The 21,157-nt window shown below is 38.6% G+C and overlaps 1 protein-coding gene across 1 annotated transcript; it reads left to right on the top strand.

The window, feature by feature from the left end:
• Positions 1 to 1,253: 1,253 nt before the first annotated feature.
• On the top strand, positions 1,254 to 20,025 carry LOC136677899 (verrucotoxin subunit beta-like). Its single transcript, XM_066655599.1, has 12 exons — positions 1,254 to 1,359; positions 2,373 to 2,465; positions 4,066 to 5,819; positions 6,483 to 6,602; positions 9,203 to 9,291; positions 9,427 to 9,622; positions 9,703 to 9,816; positions 11,272 to 11,361; positions 12,597 to 12,685; positions 18,531 to 18,726; positions 19,749 to 19,862; positions 19,951 to 20,025. Exons 2-12 carry the CDS (start codon positions 2,375 to 2,377, stop codon positions 20,002 to 20,004), a joined length of 2,907 nt encoding a protein of 968 aa, XP_066511696.1. The 5' UTR covers positions 1,254 to 1,359; positions 2,373 to 2,374; the 3' UTR covers positions 20,005 to 20,025.
• The last annotated feature ends 1,132 nt before the right edge of the window (positions 20,026 to 21,157 follow it).

Genomic DNA, 21,157 nt, shown 5'->3' with positions numbered 1-21,157 from the left:
ATGTTGTGTATTGTCTTATGTAGCACCTTGGTCCTGGAGGAACGTTTCACTGTTTCGTTTCACTGTGTACTGTAAACATTATACTGCTGAAATGACAATAAACTTCTTGAACTTGAACTTGGTAGGTGTAGGAGATATTTAATGAATATTATGGGACACTAATAAAAACCAGATGCAAGACACTAAGAAACCAAGAAATACAAGAGAAACAAAACCGACTTATAGTATAGGTTATGTCCGCTGTGCGTGGGTGTTTGCAGCTGAAACCCATTTCAGACCTCACCCAGCAACAAGAAATCCTGTTTTCTGATTGGCCGATATGTCGCCAATTCAAAACAGCTGTTGGAGCATAGAGTAATCTGCCTTTGACTCATTTGTAGGATTAATTTCGGTGTGGCAAAGTTAATCATTTCTCAGCGTGTGTCTCATTCTCAATGGATGAGAAAGTTAATCATTTCTCAGCGTGTGTCTCATTCTCAATGGATGAGAGTTGAGAGCCCTTGAGTGAAGACTACAGGGAGACTGAACGCAGAGACTGAGATGCTACACACTAAACGTAAAGGCTAAACACATAACAAAGTCTAAATATTGAACAAAGGACTAAACATTGAACAGAGATGCTAAATAAGGACACAAGACAATAAACAGTATGCACACAGAAACCTTTAGACGAAACCAAGAAACATGGACTGATGACTGACAATGACCCACAAACAGGAACCACAGACACAGGCTATAAAAAGACATATCCAACAAGAAAAACCTGTGAGCTAATCAAGACATTTGACACTAGAAACACAAGGGAAGGGCATCACAGTACCACTGAGAACATTAGGGAAAGAAAATCACATGGCAGGGGAACAATCTGGAACTAAGCACAAGACAGGGGACAGGGGTGTGTGTTCCAAGCCCCTAGTGCACTAGTGTGTGTGTGTGTATGTGTGTGTTCACTGCCACACATTTTTTTGTATGTTGTACAACAACAAATTGCCCATTTTTTATCATTCAGCATCACCGAAGCTTTCTCAGGCCTCACAGAGCAACTCAAACATATCCAACTTCGCAATGTAACCTTATCTGACACATTTAGATTTAGTGTAGCGGTAAATTCTTTCTGGTCTGTAATCATATCACGTAGCCACAAATATTCTTTTCATTCTTAACAAGCATTCTTTACTAGTTCCAGCCCACTTTAGGCATTTTTTAAATATAGTCTATGAACGTCTGATAAATGTCATTTATCTTATTAGAGACTGCTCGTATAAACTGACTCTGCTAGAAGAGACAAAGCCAACTTCCAACAAAAGAACTGGGTAATTTTTCTGCCTATAATCTTCTAAAAGAAAGCTGCAAAACAAGGTGAGATTGGCATAGCTAATTCTACTATTAAATATAGTGTAAATTTTTACATTTAGGCAAAATGGCAGATGCTCTTATACAGAGCAACCAATTTAATCATGTCACAGAGACAAGTCAATGTGGATTTAGGAGTGTTAGAAGTCTTGCACATAGACTCCTGAAAGCAGTATGTAGTGTTTCAGCCTAAGATGCAAATGAATTCCAAGATGGCAGCAAGGTATTATTACTATTAACACTAATAATAACAATAATACATTTGTTGGTGAGAGCTTTAGTGGCTTTGGTTAGGGTTTAATTCAGATTTAATTCTAGCATATTTATATGTATATAATGAACCTCAGAGACATTACAGCTAAAGAAAAAGTGATTTTACACACATAATACTTAGTCATTATTATTTATTATAAAGTAACATAGGACTTTCATGACAACTGATATAAAATGACATTGTGGCTTGTCACAGACACAGAACACCTATGAAATATTTTTCTAACAAGTATTAGGATTCAAACAACAGGCCTTTTGATGGTACTTTTTATCTGAGGCAGAAGTTTTTGTCTAAGGCTGTTTTTTTCTGTGGGCTTTTGGTCAAAAAATTATGGATTTGCCCGATGACTTTACAATCTAAATCTAAACATTTAGGACAATTGGTCGGCAGTTTTTGCTCAAAGAACCAAACAAGCACACAGACTCTGTAGACCCACATTTCTTCCTGGATGATTTTCTGTTGACAGACCGTGCTCCAGGGTATTCAGCTCGGCTCCTAGAGGGCCAGTGTCCAGCACAATTTGCTGGTCCCTATTCTAACAGGTCTAATCCAGCTCTGTGTTGGACCTTGGCCTTCCAGGACCTTACAATCTATCACTAATTTTTACAATGAAGAAAACACAACATAGACAATTAATCTAGAAATAGAAACATATATCAAATATCTGCATTATGTATTATAGATTTTTTGGAATTGTATCATACTTTTTTCAAGGCAGTTCTTCTCTTTATATATTTCTTGACAGTCATGGAGCCTAAAATAATTGAAATGGCAGCCCTGGGAAGGGCCCTGTATCCTGGCATGTTGTACGACTGCCGCAGGGATAACTTCATTCCAGGTAACTTGTGGTGTTTTTGAAACAAACATAGAGATTACTAATGGGAGCATTACTAGCAAATTAACCAACAAAACTAACAACATGTCTAATGCACAGCTTTTTAAAAGCTTTTAAAAACACTAAACAATAAAAATTGATAATTAATAAGGGTGTTAATTAGTTATTGAAATCGATTTGTCACAATAAAACAAGACACTGCTAAGTTTTGGGATGTGTTGAAGCCATTAAAGAGAGGAATTATGACAAAATCACTTGTTGAGTGCAAGAGTACATTGATGTGTATCTGGATCACCAGCCAAGACCAGACAAGCTAAAATGAGACCAGTCTGTCAGTTTATATTGGTGGCACCTATGAATGATGGCTTCTATTTATTAGGTTTACTTAATAATTCTACACCACCCATAATCATTAGACGTTGCAACTCCCTTAAATAAAGTGGGAGAACCCAACAAATAAAGAAACCTTTCCCTCTTCACAGATACAGATTGCAATAAAAAAAAAAAAAGCTGAGGCAGAGACTAGTATTAAGAATATTATTTTATCAACAATAATAAACATTTTATTAAAACATTTGTCAAAAGAGAAGAAGAAAATGACTGCTTCAAATAGAATGTGTGATAATTTTCCAAACACTTTGTATTACACAGTAAATATACCAGATCAAGCTTAAGTGGGACACCCTACAAAAAGGGACACTTTTTGATTATGGCACTTACCTAAGAACTTAGCATAATGACTGAGTATAAACCAAAAAGATGATTTTGTTGCTCTTTGAAAAATATTGAAAAATAACCACCACCAATTAAACAAAAATAAAACTAGTTCATATATAGTACAAAAAGAACAACTGCCATTTAACTCTAAATAGTTAACACAGTAAAAGAAACAATAAACAAAACTAGAAAGCAATAACATGAAAACTGTGGAAAGCAAAGAAAAACAGTGGCCAATATCAACATACAGCCTACTTGTGCTTGTAATGGTGGCCAGGTACCTCCCCACTAACAAACTCAAGCAAGATCGCCTTTTTATACAGTTAAAGGAGAAGGCTGCCAAATAATCTGTCACTCGAAGGTCCTAATGTCCCACTGGCTACATCTTTAAAACAAACATGGGGTAAAATGAGGCATTCTGATCTTGCTCTGCATTTGATGTCAAGCGTGAAGACTTTAGAATTATATAAAATCACTAAACCAGACCTCTGTTTGTGTGAACACGGTGAGGATAACTGTTTAAAGCAGACATGGAGTGTAGAATTGAGATAATCAAGCAAAAATTGCAACCCTATGATAGTACTCTGTAGGTTTCTTGATGCAGTGGTAGATAACACTCACCACAGTGAAAACTTGGTAATGGCATGCTCATGATTTTTGCACAGATGTATCAGGCATAGTGAACCTTGTGGTCCTGACGACAGTTGAAGGGCTAGAGGATCACAAACAGAATTATGTTTCAAATGTAGTCAGGATTAGAGGGCCATAAGTTGTGCTTGAAAAAACTGACATACACTTTTTAAATGTACCCCTACAAAGTTGTCCTTTAGAGTAATGAGTTCAGTGAAAAGAATGAGAATAAGCTCCAGACTCTCCCTAATTTCAGGTGTTACCCTATGGGATAAAGTATCATTATCCAAAGACTTGGATGTGCATCGACAGCCCAAGACTGATTTAAAGTTCTCTGCCTCTGACTCCCTCCGTGATAAGGCCAGTCTCCTTGATGTGAGCACCTCTCTGAAGGCCAGCTTTCTGGGGGGTTTGGTGGAGGTTGGAGGCTCAGCCAAGTATCTGCGTGACAAAAAGTCTTCAGAACGTCAGTCCAGAATTACAATGCAGTACAGCCAGACAACAAGATTTGAACAACTTACTATGACCCAGCTGGGCAAAATCACCTACCCTGAGGTGTTTGAAAAGAAGACTGCCACTCATGTGGTTACAGCTGTACTGTACGGAGGTCAGGCATATATGGTGTTTGATAAAACAGTCAGTGACAATGAGGACAAACAAGAGGTTGAGGGGAACCTAAACGTAATAGTTAGGAAGATCCCTTCATTTTCCATTGAGGGTGCAGGAGCTCTGAAGATGAATGAGAATGAAAAGAAAATGGCAGAAAACATCAGCTGTACATTTTATGGTGACTATGAACTTGATGAAAACCCCACCACATACATGGAGGCCTTGCAGTTATTCAAGAAGCTGCCATCCTTGCTGAAGCAGAGGGAGCAGGATGCTGTGCCCGTGAAGGTTTGGCTCTATCCCCTTTCACATTTGGATAGCAAAGCAGCTAAGCTGGAGAGAGAAATTAAGACTACACTGATTTCTAAAGTAGAGAGTTTAATGGAAGAGTTGGGAGATGCAGAGAGGAAATGCAATAACTTGACTGAAAATAAAACTCTCCAAGATTTCCAGGATGTGAGAGAACGGCTGCAAGTATTTCAGGAATCATTTAATAATTATAAAATGTTGCTACAAAAAGCCCTGAGCAAGGTCCTGCCTGCTATCCGTGGTGGTGAGGCAACAGAGCAGGAACTGGATAACTTTGTGGTCATGCATCAAAAGTCACCCTTCAAGGCTAACAGACTGAATCAATGGTTAGGGAGTGTCCAAGTTGAACTAGATCTGCTGAAATCCTACACCAGGGAACTGAGCAACATCCCAATATTAGCATCTACAGGCCAACTCAACACCATCCTCTTTGATCCAACAGTGGACACTGTTGTGTGCTTTGCCTTCACCTCTATGAAGAATGAAGACCCATATCTGTCAGCCATAAATGAGTTCCTGACAGAAGACCAGTTTGAAAATCTGTCAGCAGTTCTGAAATCAAGTTACCCTGACACTGCCAGTTGGTTTAGCAATCCTGAGATATCTGAGATGATGAAGAAGAAACTTGCTCTCTTCAAAGGTTTTTCTAAGGCCAATAAAGATCAGAAAACCAGGTATGTCGTTGCCTCAATCTCAGATCCCTCCAATCCTGGCATCTCCATTCGCTTGTATAGAAAAGGGAAAATGGTGGATGGCAACTTCCAGCCTGTGTCCAAGCCTCCTGCCCCAAGTGTGGACATTCAAAACAGAAATGTGATCCTAAAGTTACAGAAGTCTTCTACCAGAGTGACAATGAAGTACAGGGTGGAACACAGGGTAACACAGCCCAATGGAGCAGAAGAAAATGATGAAGCCTGGGTGATTACAGATACTCCAGATGCAGGGGAAACCTTCACATTAACTGGACTGCAGCCTGCAAACCAATACTGGGTCCGGTACAGAGTGGTCAGCGATGTGGGAGTGAGTGAAGCAAGCGACTCTGTCCTCTTCTCCATTCAAGGAAAGATCAATGTTCCAGTTGGTCAATCATGGGTTAGTGAAGATTCCCATACTTTCCTAGTTTTTATAATTTTTTTTACTTTTTAAATAATATGTAGATGTTAAATTTAAGAAACATTACTTGAGCCTTTGTTCTGTAAATCTAGAGAAGAGAGCATCTGGAATTTTAATACTCGAAATCCACTGACTACATTGATTTTCCAGTGGCTGTAGAAGTGAATCACAAAAGTGGAACTGTACCTGTTTGTTGGTACCAGATCGAGATCAATACTAACGGGATCTAAGGATACTTGAGCGACTTTGGAAACACTTGCAGCTAAAGTCAGCAACAGCGTAGCAAATTCTTTAATTATCCAAGTGAAAATGTAGTCTTCACCAAGCACAGCCGTATGACCAAAGAGTGCACTAGATTGTAAACTAGCACTGATGTGATGACTGGTATTTGTTAGAATGTAAATTAACTTGACTAGACTAGACTAGAAATAGAACTTACTGTAATTTCCACTGGTTGCTATTTGAGTTCATTTGCTTTGGGCATGTGGTGGAAAACTAGCTCAAAAGTTAAGAAGGAAGATGCATTTTACTAGTCATTCGATGCAGAAATTTGTCACACTACAGGCTTCAAAAGTGAGCAAAAATATCATAGCATGTTGATAAAATGAATCATGTCTTCTCATACCATTGTGTCCCACATAGAACTGGGAGACTTCTTCCCTCTTAAATGATCTAAGGAGAAAAATAACAACCACCATAGGACTCTCACGGTGGAGTTTGTCAACTATCGAGTCAGAAGTTTCCAACAGGGTCAGCAACATTGTGAGTAATTTCAGTTCACTTACAGTAAGCATGTGAGGCTGCCAGGACACTACTGTGATGATTTGATTGCATTCAGAATTTTGGCATACATTAGTGATATATGATACACATCTCACTGTTGTCTGTTTCTGCTGTGGAACTACTCTCTGAAAATAAATTTGGAGGTTTCACAACAATATCGGCCCCATGTCACATGATCATGAGGAAGAATTGTTTTTTTTTTTAAAGATTGAGATATCGTCAACTCAAGACATTTTAGACCAAAATATCCTCACACTCCTAAAGTAAAAACTTATTTTTTCCATGTAATTATGCAATATAGAGGCAGATACTGCTGTCAAAAATGATTTCTGAGTATGGCTCAAGACCTGTCTCGCTGAATTTATCAACAGTAAGAGCAGAGGCTTCAGTGAATCTGGAATTGCACTGACCAGATCAGTTAAATACTAGTTTCTCATTTCAAAACATAAATAAAATAGTTAAAAAGTACACTGATAGCCAAGTTGCTCCTGGCAAGATGCCAGTCCTGGAAGTCCTGGGATGCCCATGTCACCCATGCTTAAAGGTGACGTTCAGGATTGTAATGAAAAAACACTTTTTAAGAAATTCAGAAGGTGTTTCCTCATCATTTGCTAGCTCTCCACTTCGTTTGCATGCTCTAAACTGGTCTAATGTGTTTACGAAGCCCCAGTGTTTGTGAACAATTAAAAAAACAGCTGCCTTGGTCCAGTATCCTAGTGTTTCTCTCTCTCTGCTAATGGCACAGAAAAGGCATCTGTTATCTTTTTAGACAATGGAGAGAACTCCAAACATATAAAAGCTCAAAGAGAGAGGAAGATATCACTCTATTCCTGCTCCATAGGTGCGTAATATTGACATATTTTTGCTGTTTTGGATCACTTAATGTGGAAACATCTCCAGACTCAGGAGACAGCTAACTGCATTACTGAAAGTGCTACAAAACGTAACAACTTGAGTTACAAATGAGTTTCTGTGGTAATTCAAACAGTGAATAAAAATTACAGACAAGTTAAACTTCATCCATGTACAAACAAAAGTTGTTTTCTATTCCACCTTAACTTTGGAGCTTTGGAACGTAAACAAACTGCATTTCCCATCAACCGTAGACTTTCTATGGAGATTCTCTGTGGAGTTCGCGTAGCTGCAGTCATTCCTTATTCCTGACTTGTTAGCTTGGTTGCATGTTTTGCTACTAAATTAAAAATATTCAGTAAATACAGTGAAGTAATTTTAGAAATATTCTGCAGACTCATTTAATTAATTTAACAAAACCCCAGAGAAATAATAATACTGATTATATATGGGGCGGCACAGTGGCGCAGCAAGTAGTGTCGCAGTCACACAGCTCCAGGGACCTGGAGGTTGTGGGTTCAACTCCGGGTGAGTTCTCCCTGTGTCTGCGTGGGTTTCCTCCGGGTGCTCCGGTTTCCTCCCACAGTCCAAAAACACACATTGGTAGAAAAGTCTGTGAGTGACTGTATGTGTGTGTGTCGCCCTGTGAAGGACAGGCACCCCCTCCAGGGTGTTTTCCTGCCTTGCACCCAGTGATTCTGGGTAGGGTCCCGACCCACCACAAACCTGAACTGGATAGGCGCTTACAGATAATGAATGAAAGAATGAATGAATGATTAAGTATGGCAGAAACAAGAACGGAAATGTATGAAAACCAAGGACCCATTTTCCCCAAAACATCTTAGAGTTAGTGTGATACTCACTCTACCACTAAAAGGCATAGGTCATGATTGTAATAAAAAAAATCCTTATAAAATCAGAATATGTTTACTCACTATTGGCTAGCTCTCCAGTCTGTTCGTGTGTTCGTGACCAGTGTAATGTGTTTACGAAGCCCCAGTGTCTGTAAATAAGTAAATTAACAAACTGCCTCTGTCCGGTATGCTAGGCTCTCCCTCTCTCTGCTCATGGCAGAGGCATCTGAAGTATTTTTAGACAACAGAGAGAAATCCAAATGTTGAAAAGCACAAACTGAAATGAGGATTGCTCTATCATTAAACAGTGAATAAAAACTTACAAACAATTTAAACTTCATCCACTTACAAATAACTAATGTTTTTCCCCTCAAACACATCATTTCACCTTATATAATGCAGAGCTTATAAACTGCATTTCCCCACAATCATAGACGTTGCGTTTATTCTAAGATGCTTTTGGGATGTCCAACCCTGAGCTTCTGCTCCTTGCTCCTGGGCCCTAGCACTGTACTGAGCTGTGGCTCATTCTCATTTAAAGAAACAGGTGCAGAATCCAGCCGTTCTGAACAGGGTTGTTTAGACAGGGAGAACAGTGCTGTGCTGTTTGATCCTTGTGTTATTTTGACAAAAACAGGTCAAAGATGTGTAATTAAATTGGACATATTCTTTCCTTTTCTACAAGTGAACACAGGTTCTTTAAAGCAATTTAAATGGTAGAGTGAGCCTTACATACACTCTCTGCTAGTTAAGACGATCTTACAACTACAAAGCTTTTGGGAAACTATACCCAGTTCAGTTAAGTATTTCCATGTTTTGGCTGAACTGACAAACCATTAAATACATTTAAAAATTTGGTTTATTTTTATACAGAGCACCCCTTATACGGAACAAATCCGCACAGGGTTGAGACCAGGAATGGCTTTGTACTTCCAAGGGGTTATTAATCCAGCTGCTGAAAGGTACACATTTATGCTATTGACAACATCTGGGTGAAAATGTTACAAAAAATGAATAAATGAATGAATGTCTTGTTATAGTTCTTGACAGATAACCTTTCTGTTTTCTACTAAAATACTATGTATATTTCCTACCAGGTTTGATATAAACTTCATGACAGGACCAGATGAAACTGCTTTTCACTTCAATCCTCGAATCACACCTCACCCCTCAATTGTCCGTAACTGCTACAGGAATGGACAATGGGAAGATTCAGAAGAGACGAAGGGGTGTCCTTTAACTAGTGGATCAGCATTTGATATCTTCATTGTCATTAAAAAAGACGGTTATGAGGTACTGTGATGGATTGGGTGAGAGTTAAAAACCATGATGTCAATAAACACAAAGATAAGACTATTATATTTTCTCTCCAGGTGTATGTGAACGGCCAGAAGAACTGCTTCTTTGCGCACCGAATGCCAGTCGAGAGGGTGACCACACTGCACATCCATGGACATGTTTTCATGAACACAGTTGGTTTGGTTGAGGTTGGTCAGTTTCTCAAAGAATATGCTTGTAGAGTGAAAATAAAGAGGCATACAATGATGACTAAAAAAATGTAAAAAAAAAAATGTAGAGAAAGTCAGATTTACACAATATTCCAATTTAACACAGATGCAGTTGGCCAATCAAAACATTTCGCAAATTTTGCTTCATTGCTTATAAACATTGGAAGTCTATAGTTACATAAATAGCCTTCGTAAATACATGACCTTATTCCATCAATCCACTCAACCTGCATCTAGGTTTTAGTTAAGGCATGTGCGTCCAATGGTTCAAACATTGTTTCCTGAAGGCGGTGCTGTGTATCAGGACGACAATGCACCAATACACACAGCAAGACTGGTGAAAGATTGGTTTGATGAACATGAAAGTGAAGTTGAACATCTCCCATGGCCTGCACAGTCACCAGATCTATATATTATTGAGACACTTTGGGGTGTTTTGGAGGAGCGAGTCAGGAAACGTTTTCCTCCACCAGCATCACGTAGAGACCTGGCCACTATCCTGCAAGAAGAATGGCTTAAAATCCCTCTGACCACTGTGCAGGACTTGTATATGTCATTCCCAAGACGAATTGATGCTGTATTGGTCACAAAAGGAGGCCCTACACCATACTAATAAATTATTGTGGTCTAAAACCAGGTGTTTCAGTTTCATTGTCCAACCCCTGTATATATAAAGCAGAAGGGTTTCAATGACTGCCTTCTGGACATCTGTTAAGTCAGCAGGTTTCCCCATAATTTTGTAGCCTAGTGAACCAGACTAAGGGTCCACTTTTAAAGGCTTAGGAGACCTTTGCAGGTATTTTGTAATTAAAAAAAAATAATAATAAAAAATGTGTAATTTACAAACATTTTTTAATTATTAATTTTCATTTTCTGAGATAATGGCTTTTGTGTTTTCATTGGCTGTAAGCCATAATCATAAACATTAAAAGAAATAAATGTTTGAAATAGATCACTCTGTAAGAACTGAATTACTGAAATAAATCTTTTTGATCATATTCTAATTTATTGAGATGAACCTGTAAATGGTAAAAGAAAAATAACATAAATTTGCCTGTGTCCATTATGGTAGTCCTTAAAAAGCCTTTAACAATATTAAATCAATTTAATTAAATTAAATGTTTATTCAAAGCCACAGTAAAATACTGCAAAAAAATAAAAAATATATAGTTTAGACCAACATAGCTGTCATACTGGTTTAAATAGTTTCAGCTGGACAGTTATTGTGTGCCATTCAATACAGAGCATGTTGAATGGACAATTTAAGGCAGTGTTATACAAACTGTTTTTGTGTGAAGGAAATAAACTGTACTCTTTACTACAACAGCAGAGGAAATCCTAGCACCATAACTTTGAACAATTGTTTTATGAAATAGATACATATTGCAAATAAAGTTCTTTCATTAACAGTTTTCATTTTACTGATTTGTACAGAACTGGAACACATCCACTTTTGGGAAGGAGCAAAGCCCAGGAGTCTCACGTGCAAAGCTTTCTGACCTCCAGTATCCAGTCTGTAGCCCTGTGAGTAACATGTTTTTTTTTTAGGATAGACACATTTTACTTAATGGCAGTGTTCATAAAGCTAAATGACATCTACATAATTGAAATAAAAGTCTTCTGCCACAAAGGCTGATTTGTCATATTCAGAGATATTGCTATTTAGTTACCACACTATTATAACATGTAAAAACAACTGTGTATATATGAGTGATTTATTGCTTCTGATAACATAGCGCTAAGCCACAGAAAATGGGCACATTTGTTCATTCATTCTTATTTGTTTCACTGAGCTAAAAGATGCCGTGTCAACTTGGCAGTGTCACTGTAAGTGGGAAGGAGATGCAGAGGCCAAAGTATGCGCTAAGACTGATTTTTAATAAACCACAAAACCAGAACTAAACACGTGAAGGACACAGACTATGACTTCTCCCACAGACTATATGACAGACAACAAAGCTGGCAAATGCAACCTGTTGAGAAAAAGGAAGTGCTTCTAAACGTTTATGATGGTCTATGTCAGTTGCCATTGTGAGCTCATATACAGGGGTTGGACAATGAAACTGAAACACCTGGTTTTAGACCACAATAATTTATTAGTATGATGTAGGGCCTCCTTTTGCGACCAATACAGCGTCAGTTCGTCTTGGGAATGACATATACAAGTCCTGCACAGTGGTCAGAGGGATTTTAAGCCATTCTTCTTGCAGGATAGTGGCCAGGTCTCTACGTGATGCTGGTGGAGGAAAACGTTTCCTGACTCGCTCCTCCAAAACACCCCAAAGTGTCTCAATATTATTTAGATCTGGTGACTGTGCAGGCCATGAGAGATGTTCAACTTCACTTTCACGTTCATCAAACCAATCTTTCACCAGTCTCGCTGTGTGTATTGGTGCATTGTCGTCCTGATACACAGCACCGCCTTCAGGACACAATGTTTGAACCATTGGATGCACATGGTCTTACTGGTGCAATGTGCAATTAATGAAGGTTGGACACCAGGCTGCTCCAATTTAGCCATGAAACCTCCCACACTAAAACGACAGGTGTTTCAGTTTCATTGTCTAACCCCTGTAGATATTATGTAGTCTTATGAACTCCCCTTTAAAATAATATAAAATATAATATATATATATATATAACATATACAACATCTATAAACCTTACAAGTTCTTGGCCTGAATATAGGTTAACATATAGCATTACTTTTAATACATGAGGATTTTTATCATTGTCTGTACTTATTGTCTCTACATCAGAGAAATCACTATGAGGGACCAATTACTGGAGGCTTGAAAGTAGGACTGGCTCTTTTCTTCCAAGGTGTTGTTCCTTCAGATCCCAGCAGGTAAGGTTTCATGCTAATGACTCAACATGTATATTCACTAGAAACTGCATTAAACAGATGAAAACATACAGTGCTTCTTTTCATCAACTGTTTTTTTAAGTGACTATATGCCCCCCCTCCTTGTGGATCATTTTTATGAGTTACAAGTATGGAGTCAAAAAAGGGTCAAAAAGATTTTGATTTTGTAAAACAAAACTCAAAAATATAACGGACGTTGTAACTGCGTTTGAACAACTACATACACTTCAAATTCAAATCCACAAATGTATTGGAATGCACAAATTTAAAACAACAACAAAATTCACAAATGTGTAGAAAAGATTTGCATTTGTAAATAAAATGTGAATGTGTGAATCAGTACCTTTTTAAACGGCTTAAAATGTGCAAGAGAAAACCTTTTTAAGGTTCCATATGTGCCCATGGGAGTTTTTTAATGAGGTGGAAAAATCCATACATTCACCTTCTCTGCTGCGTGTGTGAATCTCTTTTTGCAGTTGCGGATTTAAGACCCTGTTTTGACGGACAATTGATGGACCAATAGGAAAGCTTTAGCAGGACCAATCAGATCTTGAGATTTGTTTAATCAGAACACTGATTTGTTGCTGGCAGCCATGGTGCTTTTCCACCAAACGAACTCTGGTTCTTGAACGGGTTCCGTTCCTGATTCTTGGAACCTTGGTTCTTTCTAGTGAACCTCCGCGTTTCTATAGCGAAGAAACATAACCAAGAGCCGCGGCTCTGACCAATGCGCATGGCATCGCGCCTAACTGCACCAGAAACACACAAAAGCGGGGCGTGTTCCTTTTTTATTTCCTATTATTTATTTATATGAAACGTTGTAAATGATAAGCTCCACTGGGCATTAACGCTGTATTAGAATCTCTGAGTTCTTGGTTACGTTTCTCCGCTGTTCACAAGCTTGGACCTACATTGGACCTAGTGTTAACACGGAGCATTGAGATAAAGAATCTATCCAATCTCTCGCTACATGAGACCATCTCTGATCACCATCTAATCACATATGAAATTGCGTTAAACTTTGATATCTGTCCACAGCCATGCTATATTCGAAAACGCACTATAACATCCTCAACAGTTAGTGATTTTATCAATAACCTTCCAGACCTTACCACCATTTCTTTTCCAACTCACCCTAATGACCTTGAGCTCATTACAAACAACCTACAACACTTATTGTGTACAAACCTAGATAGTGTTGCACCAGTCAAGACCAAACAATTCAAAGAGAAAAGGCTTGCTCAATGGTACAGTGACACACAGCAAATTCACCGGTCTTAAATGAAAACTGTTAGTGTTAAATCAACACTGTTGGTGTAATAATTTAACACTCTCAGTGTTAAGTTAACACTAACAGTGTTGATTTAACACTAACAGTGTTCATTTAAGACCGGTGAATTTGCTGTGCAGCACGCATGCCTTAAAACTGGCTGCTCGTAACGATGAACGTAAATGGAGACACACAAAACTAGAATTGCATGGCAGCACAGCCTCACCGACTGCAAACATGCCTTATCTAAAGCCAAATCACAGTATATCTCTTCTCTTATAGAAAACAACAAAGACAACCCTAGATTCCTTTTTAGCACGGTATCAAATCTAATTGGCAACAAAAATGCATTCGCCTCAAAATCCAAAATCAGTCCAAAGTCACATCGGCTCTTGTTGATGCACCCCCCACCAGCTCGGAGGTGCACCTAGACTACTTGAAATCTGTCGATGAAAATTACTTGCTTAATTTAATTGGCTCATCTAAATCAACTTCATGCTTACTGGATCCTGTACCAACACAATTATTTAAACAAATTTTACCTAAAGTCATTAGACCTTTGCTCACAATAATAAACTCATCCCTCAATATTGGATATGTACCAAAACCACTGAAACTAGCAGTAATCAAACCAATTATTAAAAAACCCAATCTTGACCCTCTTGTGCTCACAAACTACAGGCCAATATCAAACCTCCCTTTTATTTCTAAGATTCTAGAAAAAGTCGTGTCACAGCAGTTGTGCTCTTATCTACAAAACAAAGACATTCATGACATTTTTCAGTCTGGATTTAGACCAAATCACAGCACAGAAACAGCTCTAACAAGAGAAACTAATGACTTACTCCTTTCACATGATAAGGGCTATATCTCTGTTCTGGTGCTGCTTGACCTTAGTGCAGCGTTTGATACCATAGATCATGTGATGCTTCTTGATAGGCTGGAAAATCTGGTAGGAATAAAAGGATCTGCTCTCTCTTGGTTCAGATCCTATTTATCTGACCGTTATCAATTTGTTTATCTGAATAATGAATCCTCTAATCATAATTTAGTTAAATATGGTGTTCCGCAAGGATCAGTGCTTGGCCCTGTATTATTCACACTCTACATGCTGCCACTGGGTAGACTAATCCGTAAGCATGGGATTCAATTCCACTGTTACGCTGATTACACTTGATGTTGCTTGTCTGTGTAAAATAACAGAATGTCTAACTGAAATTAAAGACTGGATGATGCAAAATTTTCTCATGTTAAATTCTGATAAAACCGAGGTCTTGTTACTAGGTACAGATACTCAGATGCATTCACTGAGAAATGCTGCTATTAATCTTCAACATTTGATAATTAACTATTGATAATTCAACAGTAAGACACAATACCATCATTAAAAACTTAGGGGTAGCCTTTGATTCGACTCTCACATTTGATACCCACATATCCAATACAGTCAAAACCGCCTTCTTCCACCTACGCAATATTGCCAAAATTCGGCATATCTTATCCTTAAAAGATGCAGAGAAACTAGTGCATGCTTTTATAACTTCACGTCTAGACTACTGCAATGTGCTCCTGGCAGGGAGCTCGTGCAAAGCTTTACACAAGCTTCAGTTAGTTCAAAATGCAGCACCCAGTTCTCTCGTCCCTACACTGGCTACCTGCAAAATTTCGCATTGACTATAAAATTCTCCTCTTAGCTTATAAATCTCTAAATGGTTTAGGCCCACAGTATCTTACTGAATTTCTCATACATTATCGCCCGTCACGTACACTTCGTTCACAGGATGCCCATCTACTCTTTGTTCCTCACATTAAGAAAAACACTGCAGGAGGAAGAGCCTTTTCTCACAAATCTACTCAACTCTGGAATAGCCTTCCGGTTACTGTTCGGGGCTCAGACACACTCTCAATCTTTAAATCTAGATTAAAAACCTACTTTTTCAAACAAGCTTTTGGTTAATCATTCACTTTCAGGTTACTCCTTCTCTATTGGTGTTCGGGCTGGTTTTCATATTATCACTGTTCTGTATATCACCATAACCCTGTCATATCACCATAGCTACAGCTTTTTTAGTTAGCTTTCTAGTAACCGCCAACACGCTGTCTGTCGCTGGGTTCTCTTGCCTGACCCGTGGAAGCTTTTCTCGCAGGACAATTTTGCCCATTCTTTACCATGACCCTACTAACCTCTGTATTTTTATTTGTTCTCTTTGTCTGGTTTTCTTTCTCCTGTCTCTCTCATGCTTTGATCTTGCTGCTCTCCAGGTGTTGCCCTGATCCAGCCCCTGTGTCCTGTACAAGATCCTGGCATTGCCTCATCTACACTATCATGCTTGGCCATGCTGTTTTATCTCAAATTAACTCTGCACCTACTTCTAACTCACACCGAATCACTGATCACCTCCTCCTTCCTAAGACTCATACACTCATCACTAATATACTACATTCACATTACTATAACCCATTCATCTGTCATCATTCCACTTTTACTTCTGTTCTGTTCTCTGTTGTGTCTCCGGTGTTGACCCGAGGAGGATGGGTTCCCCGTATGAGTCTTGGTTCCTTCCAAGGTTTCTTCCTCGTGTGCTGAGGGAGTTTTTCCTTGCCACTGTTGCCCCTGGGTCGCTCATAGGAGGCTTGGACCCGGATCTCCGTAAAGCTGCTTTGTGACGACTTTTTGTAGTGAAAAGCGCTATATAAATAAAATTTGATTGATTGACTGAAGCTCACTAGGACGGCTCTGAACTCGGCCACAGCGACATTTTAAGCCGTTTGAGAAGGTACTGATTCACACATTCACGACATTTGATTTACAAATGCAAATCTTTTCTACATATTTTTGAATTTAAATTATTATTGTTGTTTTAAATTTTTCCATTCCAATACCTTTGTGGATTTGAATTTTACGTGTGTGTAGTTGTTCAAACGCAGGTACAAATTCCGTTAAATTTGTGAGTATTGTTTTACAAACTCAAAATCCTTTTGACTCCATATACAAGCACTTTCCATAAGGGGTTTCAAATCTGAAAAATATAAAATGTGCTGGATTATATATATATATATTTGTATATATTTACTTTGACCCCATTACCAGAAATGTATGGACACTTACTAAAACTGCAAGAAAAACTTAAATTTGTTAATTTACTTGAACATTTGATTAACAAACAAGTGTTTTCAGTGATGAATTTTATTCTTTTTGTTAAATATAAACAAACTTAGAAATTGATGCCGGCAACACATTAAAAAAAGCTGGGGCAGAAGCATGTTTGCCTCTGGGTCACACCACCTTTCTCATTTTTGTACTTTTTTTGTTTGGGAATTACAGATACTAATTGTTGTACTTTCATGGAATTTTTGCCCATCCTTGCTCTATACAAGACTTGAGTTGCTTATCAGCCTGTGGTCACCGTTGTCTGATTCTCCTCTTCATCATACACCATACAGTTTCAATAATAGACAGATCTGGACACAGGCAGGTCACTAAAGCACATGCAGCCTATGTTTATGAAGCCACGTTTGTGTAACTCATGTATAATGAGACCTGGCATTATCCTGCTGAAATAGACATGGGGTTCCTGGGAAATACATCATTTTGATGTCAGCGTATGTCTCTCCAAAATACCAAGATGAACCTTCACATATATGCAGATCACACATTCTCTGGGTATTGATACAACCCCAAACCATTGTAGATGATTTTTTTTGCACTTTTGCATGGTAACAGTCTGGATGGTCTTTTTAATGGTATGTAGAATATGATGTTGATTTTTCCACATAAACAAGCTGAAAGATTTCATGAACACGTTTCCACTGTCCATCTTCAAATTCAGGCCTAGAGAACTCACCGGCATTTATGCACAAAATTAATATATGGCTTCCTCTTTGCCTAATACAGTTTAAGCCTGTATTCCTTGACACAGACACTGAAGTACTCCAGAGCCTACGTGGCTATGTCCATCACAGTATCATGGTGGTTTCTCAAACAGTTCTGCTCAATAGTCAAACACATACAGCAGTGATTTCCGCCCTTTGCCTTTATGCACCAAGACTTCCCCTGACTCCCTCAAACTTTTCATGATGTTATGAACTGTTGGTGGAAGAACTAAAATCTTAGCAATCTTGCATAGAAAATGTTTGAACTGGTTGACATTTCTCACAAAGTTTGGCATAGTGAGAAACCTTATTTTTAAGAAAGCCTATTTTCGCTTGCAAAGACTGAGCCTTTGGTGAACACTTTTTAATATATTTTTATGTACCCTGAATTGGATAAGCGGTTATAGATAATGAATGAATGAATGAATGATTATAGTCTACTGCTTCAGAACAGTGTGATATTAACTTTTCATTCTTATTTTGATCCTGTCACAACCTTTTTGAAAGCAGGCACCCAATTCTAAGTCTGTTTTTTATTTAAAAATATAATTGAGATCATGTTTGAAAGTGTTTTGTCCTTTTGTTTGCAATACAGAAAGTGTCTCAAATTACTGGAGATGGGGTTTGTATAATTAAGGAGTATAAAAAATATTGTTTCAAATATAACTTGTCATGTGTTTGTAGCTTTAGCATAAATCTAAAGACTGGGCAAAGAACTGAGGATGACATCGCATTTCATTTCAACCCTCGCACTGAGGAAAGTGTGATCTGCAACAGCTTCAGAAATGATCAGTGGGGGATAGAAGAAAAGTTTCCGATGTCATTTGCAAAAGGAGGAGCCTTCGATATGTTCATTGTTGTCAAACCACAATGCTATGAGGTAAGGTTTATGAAATAATTTAAAGGAACATTATTTAGTATTTTGGGGCGGCACAGTGGCGCAGCAGGTAGTGTCACACAGCTCCAGAGACCTGGAGGTTGTGAGTTCAATTCCCGCTCTGGGTGACTGTCTGTGAGGAGTTTGGTGTGTTTTCCCCGTGGGTTTCCTCTGGGTGCTCCGGTTTCCTCCCACAGTCCGAAAACACATGTTGGTAGGTGAATTGGCGACTCAAAAAGTGTCCATAGGTGTGTGAGTGAATGTGTCTGTGTTGCCCTGTGAAGGACTGGCGCCCCCTCCAGGGTGTATTTCTGCCTTGCGCCCAATGATTCCAGGTAGGCTCTGGACCCACCGCGACCCTGAACTGGATAAGGGTTACAGATAATAAATGATTTATTTAGTATTTTTACCTTAAATTAACATCTTCAAAATGATTGGGATGCTCCTCCGACCTTAGATAGGGAGAATAGCCCCTCTGCTCTGCGAGGATGCTACTCTAAAAACTTGACTATGCAACTTGAGAATCAAAGGATTGAGAACTCTTGCGAGAACTGTGTAATGCTTTACAGCACACATTTCACAGGTGTTTAGCTTGCTACAAGAAGAATCTAGCTTGGGTTTCTCAGTATGGACATTATAGGGGGGGGAGAGAGAGAGTATGACTAGAAGATCCAAGAGCTGGTGACTGATGTGTTTGTCGATTGGCTCAAAAGATCCATGTGTGTGTAAGAGAGAGTGTCTGTGTGTTTGCCTGTGAGAGTATGTGTGTGTATCGCTAGAAACCAAGAGAGCCGGTTGTGACTGATGTGAATATCCCTCGACTCATAATTTCTGTGTGTGTGTGTGTGTGTGTGTGTGTGTGTGTGTGTGTGTGTGTGTGTGTGTGTGAGTGTGAGCGAGAGACAGAGAGAGAGAGAGAGAGAGAGAAAATTCAATTTTACATAGTATTCCTTTAAGTACCATATGAACAATTTATGGCAAATAAAATGAAAGGTGATACAAACATGAACCTTTTATTCCCTCAGGTAATCCTAAATGGACACACTTTCTGTATGTTTGAGCACCGTATGCCAGTGGAAAGTGTGTCTGTGCTCAAAGTTGCTGGAGATGTCTTCATGAACAGTTTCGGCATCATTGAAGTAAGTAGTTTTTAGCGAAAAGTAGGATCAAGTTAAAATCATTACATCAAGTATATATTATTTGCAATATGTTTTTTCTTTTCACCAGGTGGACAATGTCAATATGAAGGTCACCATGCCTGCCCATGTTTGTGGAAACTGATCACCTCCTCTAACCTTGACCAGATAATATTTAGGAATTTATATGCTTTGATAGACTCATGTATTTTAATGATTAGAATATGCAGTGAATATTATCTAAAACCATGGTCTTTGTTGATGTGTCTGTTGTTTGGTGGTTTGAGCCAAGTGCTAAAGTTATATAAGTTTCCTTAATCTAGTTAAAATGTATGTGTCCCAATTATTAATATAACCAAAATCTTAGCTCACATTAGCTACCAGTATCACAGGGGAACCACTGGTCTTCTTGCACAACCACAGGTACAACCTCTAGGACTCTGAAAATCAGCAACTAAAAAAAGCAGACAGGATGCCACACACTCAAAAACAAGATATCAAGAATCAACCTTCAACTCATCTGAGGTTGTATGTAAACTGAATAGTCTCAATTGGTAGAGCATTGGGCCACAATGCAGAGCAAAATCTGTTCATAGGTCTGCTTGGTAAGACTGATGGTTATCTCTTCAGATTGTTTGATGGCACTACCTCACTTAAGGACAAGTCTGCCCTGTTCTTCCACATTTAGAGTCCCTCTGCGTCTAGATCTTTGGTAGTGCAAGCAGGCCAGAGGTTCCACTATGACACCTAAAGTTGCTTCTATCATTTTTGTGCATCTTTTACTTTTAAAAAACAACAAAAAAAAACAGGAGGGATATTTTGTGTGATGACAGAGAATTTAATTTTGGCTCACTAAAGAACCTCTGAAAATATGGTTTATAAGAGAACCATGTTTTAAAACAAGATGTGTATGTTAGGTGGGGTGACCAGATCTAAGAAAGGGAAAAAGAGGACACGTTTGGGAGGGGGGCATTCACTGCCATTGTATGCTTAGCTGAACCTATGTGTGCTTTTAGGTCCTTTACACCTTTATTTGCTACACAAAACATGGGAATTTCGTTTTTAATTCATCGGAGAACTTACGTTTACATTTCGGAATAGCTGCTTGAGATGAGGGTAGGTACCTGAGCTTTGCCTGATGTAAACAAGGACTACTGACGTGCAGACTGACCAATTACATGTTTACAGAGAAGGTTATCAACCAATAATGGTAGCTCTACAGTCAGACCGTCCAATCAGAAGATTTTAGACTACTTCACCACGCCCTCTGTTCACTCAAGCGAACCAATCGGAGTAGG

This window comes from Hoplias malabaricus, chromosome 2 (genome assembly GCF_029633855.1).
Source record: "Hoplias malabaricus isolate fHopMal1 chromosome 2, fHopMal1.hap1, whole genome shotgun sequence".
Lineage (NCBI taxonomy): Eukaryota > Metazoa > Chordata > Actinopteri > Characiformes > Erythrinidae > Hoplias > Hoplias malabaricus.
The sequence above is the reverse complement of the archived record's forward strand: the minus strand, read 5'-3'. Positions and strand labels throughout refer to the sequence as shown.

What these genes read in the sequence shown, in the direction of transcription:
- LOC136677899 (XM_066655599.1), top strand. Translation starts at nt 2,375, where the DNA reads ATGGAGCCTAAAATAATTGAAATGGCAGCCCTGGGAAGGGCCCTGTAT. An exon ending in CAGGGATAACTTCATTCCAG is followed by an intron (nt 2,466 to 4,065) that starts GTAACTTGTGGT and finishes CCCTAATTTCAG; the next exon opens with GTGTTACCCTATGGGATAAA. An exon ending in TTAAAAAAGACGGTTATGAG is followed by an intron (nt 9,623 to 9,702) that starts GTACTGTGATGG and finishes TTTTCTCTCCAG; the next exon opens with GTGTATGTGAACGGCCAGAA.